The sequence below is a fragment of the Plasmodium reichenowi genome, chromosome 6 (assembly GCF_001601855.1).
Source record: "Plasmodium reichenowi strain SY57 chromosome 6, whole genome shotgun sequence".
Classification (NCBI taxonomy): domain Eukaryota; phylum Apicomplexa; class Aconoidasida; order Haemosporida; family Plasmodiidae; genus Plasmodium; species Plasmodium reichenowi.
The window spans coordinates 559,144-562,916 of NC_033651.1; the positions used below are offsets into that span (position 1 = coordinate 559,144).

The 3,773-nt window shown below is 17.4% G+C and overlaps 3 protein-coding genes across 3 annotated transcripts in view; 1 reads left to right on the plus strand and 2 right to left on the minus strand.

Moving 5' to 3' along the window:
- PRSY57_0613900 (hypothetical protein) overlaps positions 1-149 on the plus strand; it is a gene marked incomplete at both ends in the record, with an annotated part of 2,572 nt that extends 2,423 nt beyond the window's left edge. Inside the window, one exon of the mRNA XM_020114607.1 lies at positions 96-149. Coding sequence (XP_019970678.1) covers positions 96-149 — 54 coding nt within the window. The remainder of the gene's footprint in view (positions 1-95) is intronic.
- A 97-nt stretch (positions 150-246) lies between these two features.
- Positions 247-2,757, minus strand: PRSY57_0614000 (GPI-anchored wall transfer protein 1, putative; the record flags this gene model as incomplete). Its single annotated transcript, XM_012906516.2, has 1 exon — positions 247-2,757. One exon carries the CDS (start codon positions 2,755-2,757, stop codon positions 247-249), a length of 2,511 nt encoding a protein of 836 aa, XP_012761970.2.
- A 668-nt stretch (positions 2,758-3,425) lies between these two features.
- PRSY57_0614100 (ribonuclease, putative) overlaps positions 3,426-3,773 on the minus strand; it is a gene marked incomplete at both ends in the record, with an annotated part of 9,044 nt that continues 8,696 nt past the window's right edge. Inside the window, 2 exons of the mRNA XM_020114609.1 lie at positions 3,426-3,509; positions 3,654-3,710. Of these exons, the coding sequence (XP_019970679.1) occupies positions 3,426-3,509; positions 3,654-3,710 (141 nt within the window). Of the gene's footprint in view, positions 3,510-3,653 lie in introns of the transcript that reaches the window.

Here is a 3,773-nt window from a genome sequence, read left to right on the forward strand (position 1 = left end):
AAAAAAAAAAAAAATATATATATATATATATATATATATATATTTAATAAATGTGTAATTATATATATATATATATATATATAATATTTTTAAAGGGAAAACGTGAGGAAGACAAAATTAATTATGCCTTTACATGTACAAATAATTAACTATATAATATATTATAATATAATATATTATAATATATTATATTATATTATATTATATATATATGTGGGCATATTTGTGTACTGCACTCTATGATGATCATTCTTTTTTTTGCTTTTCCTCATGATATGTTTTTTTTTTTAAACGGAGTATGGAAGGTGGTAAGCATTTTGTAAAGACCAGAATTAAGAAAGAATAAAATACCAATATAGGTATTACAAATATAAGAGGTAATAATAACGTTTGAAATAGAATATTGAAGATGCCCACAAGTATATTCGAGAAAAGGAAAACTATCAATGCATTTTTATTTATCTTATCCAATATTGTTATATCAATATTTATTTTATTTTTTTTATATCTTAATAATATATCTTCTAAGGAAAAACTCAAGGCACAAGAAAACAAACTCAATGATGTTATTAAAAATATATAATTTGCATTACATAATATACGCACACTATAATTTTTATATAAATTAAGAATTATATGTAATAAATAAAAAATAAAAGATGATATAATTAATTTTATATTATAATAAATAGTATCATATTCTTCTTTATATATATTTATTATATATTGAAGGTATAACAAACAATATATAATTTTTTTTTTAAAATTTTTTTTTTTTTTTTTTAATTTTTTTAATTTTTTTAATTTTTTTAATTTTTCTTCTTCTCCAAGTTTATTCTTATTATCATTTATTTGTTTATTAATAAACTTATTTGTGTTATCTTGTTCATATTTATTTATATGATTATTCCGAATTACAATTTTATGATTCCTATTATTTATATTGATATCCGTGTGTTTATTGTTCTTTGAATAGATATAGTTATTCATATCCTTTATATTATTTGGAATGTTGGAAGTTGTTATATATGTTTTTTGTTTTGTTAAATATTTAAATAATGAGAAAGAAAATAAATACAAATTAACAGAACCTATAATATTAAATAATCCTTCTTTGTTTGATGAAAAGAAATTTAATCTATTATTTTTTAATAATATATAATTATGTAAGTCAAAATAGTATATGGCTATTTCATAAAGAGTTATAGAGAATATACTAAAAAGAAAAATATAACGTATCCTTTTTAATAAAATAAAACATATATTAGATGTAAGAAATGTAATACATAATGTTAAAAAGAAATTCCAGTGTATTCCATATTCGCTTATATTATAATTATAATTAAAAAGATATATTCCGATAAATCTGGATATTCCTAAAATAAATAAAACTAAATGTTTAAATTCCATTATTCTTTTCTTCTCTTTTATATAAGTAAACTTTTTTATTTCTTGAGAATAAGCACTAGAGCTTATAGAAGCACCTATCCCTATATCCATTAACGTATTTCCATAATAATAGGATTTACAAAAATGATTTGGAAAGAAATAAAAATCAACAGCAAAGATACATATATATGTCATACATATATTCATTAATCTAAAATGTTTTAATGTATTGTGTATAATATATTCTTCTCGTTTATTTGAAGATGAATACATTTTTGTATCTACATTTTTTTTGGAGCTGTACCATAAATCATTTTCCATATTACCTTGAACAGAATTTATTATGTCCTTTTTTTTATCATACGTCTCTTCTTCTTTTTGGGTATGTTTCAATATGTTATGTTCCATATATATAGACATACCTTGAGTATAATAAGTTAATTGAAATGTTATATAGAAAACTAGAGAAGCACTTATGAGCTTGATTATAGTAAAATAAAAATAAAAAAAAACAAAAAGAATTAAAGGAATAAATAAAATAAATAATGTTGTTAATATTTCATACTTTTGTAATAATATAGGAAAGTATAAAAATAAATTTTTTTCTACATAAATACATAAAAAGAAAAATATTATATACATATATATATAAGCAATATTAATTATATTTTCTTTACTATTATTTATTGTACTTTTTAAAATATTATAATCATTTTTATCTAATTTATTTATACAATTTTTATAACATAAAGACAAATAATTTTTTATATCTTTTCTTTTCTTTATTATAAATTTTATTGATGATTTGGTTTTTTCATTTTTATAAATTAAAAAAATTTCTTTTTTGTAAATCTCAACACGTATTAATTCGTATGATCTGGGTTCTTCCTTTTCATATATTTGGTATAATTTCCAATTACTATCATAATTATAATTATAATAATAATTATTATTATTATTATCATCATTATTATTATTATCATCATTATTATTATCATCATCATTATTATTATCATCATCATTATTATTATCATCATCATTATTATATTCCCCTTGTGTAGTATTTTTTTTTTTCTTTTCATCTATCGCTCTACTCATAATTAAATTATACTCTTTTTCTTGGTTCACCCCGAGCTTTTTATTATATTTTAATATTATGTCATAATATCTTCTGGACAGTTCATATAAATATTTCTCATAATGTAAAGAATATACAGATTCATTCTTTCTTATATCTTTTCCATATATAAACACCTCGTCCTTCTCAAGCTTTTTATTTAACTCAGGTATATATGAAGGAAGGTCAAATATATATATTAAGTTAAAGGGACATATCAAAATATACGCAAGTATATTCATGTTGCTCATTATTTTATACACGTGTATCTTAAAAAGAAAAAAAAAAAAAAAAGAAAAAAAAAAAAAAGAAAAAAAAGAAAAAAATTAATTTATAAAAATAGGAAATATATCTTTTTTTTTTCATTCTTATATGAAATATTTATCATACACCCATTGACTTCCCCACATTGTCATTTTATAAAACAAATCCACAAAAAAATATATAAATATATAAATATATAAATATATATAACATATATTATATATATATATATATATATTTTTTATTTTATTTTATTATTTTTTTTTTTTTTGTGTGCTTAGTTTATTTAAAAGGTTAGTTTCCATTTTTTTTATCCTTATTTTTATTAATGAATAAAGATTTTGAGTTTTTTTTTTTTTTTAAAAGATATAAAATATATAAATTTAATTATATAAACTATATATATGGAAAAAAAATAAAATTTAAATATAATAAAAAATAAAAAAAAAACTCAAAAAATATTAAATATATATATATTATTATATATATATATTATAATATTACTGTATTTTTTTTGAAAAACTACTTTACAACAAAAATTAAGTAAAGACTTAATATTTTATATAATAACCAATAAGAAAAAAAAAGAAAAAAATTTATATATTCAAAAGATAGAACAAATAACATATATGAAACCAAAATTATTTTTTTATTTTTATTTTATTAATGCTACAGCCAAAAAATAGGATGGAGGCATCGAATTAAGTGGAATAAAATACAATGGTATATAATCGAAACGCTGAAAAATAAAAAAAAAAATATATATATATTTACATATTATACATATATTTATATATACAATATTATATATATATATATATATATATATATATATATATATATATTTCCATATGTACTTAATTATTTTCTTTCTTTTAAATACCTTGTACACCCTACGTATCTTTCCTTTTTTTTTATTTGTATTAATAATAACAGTGATCTAAAAAAATAAAATAAAACAAAATAAAAATATTACAATGTAAATATATTAATAAATGCTACT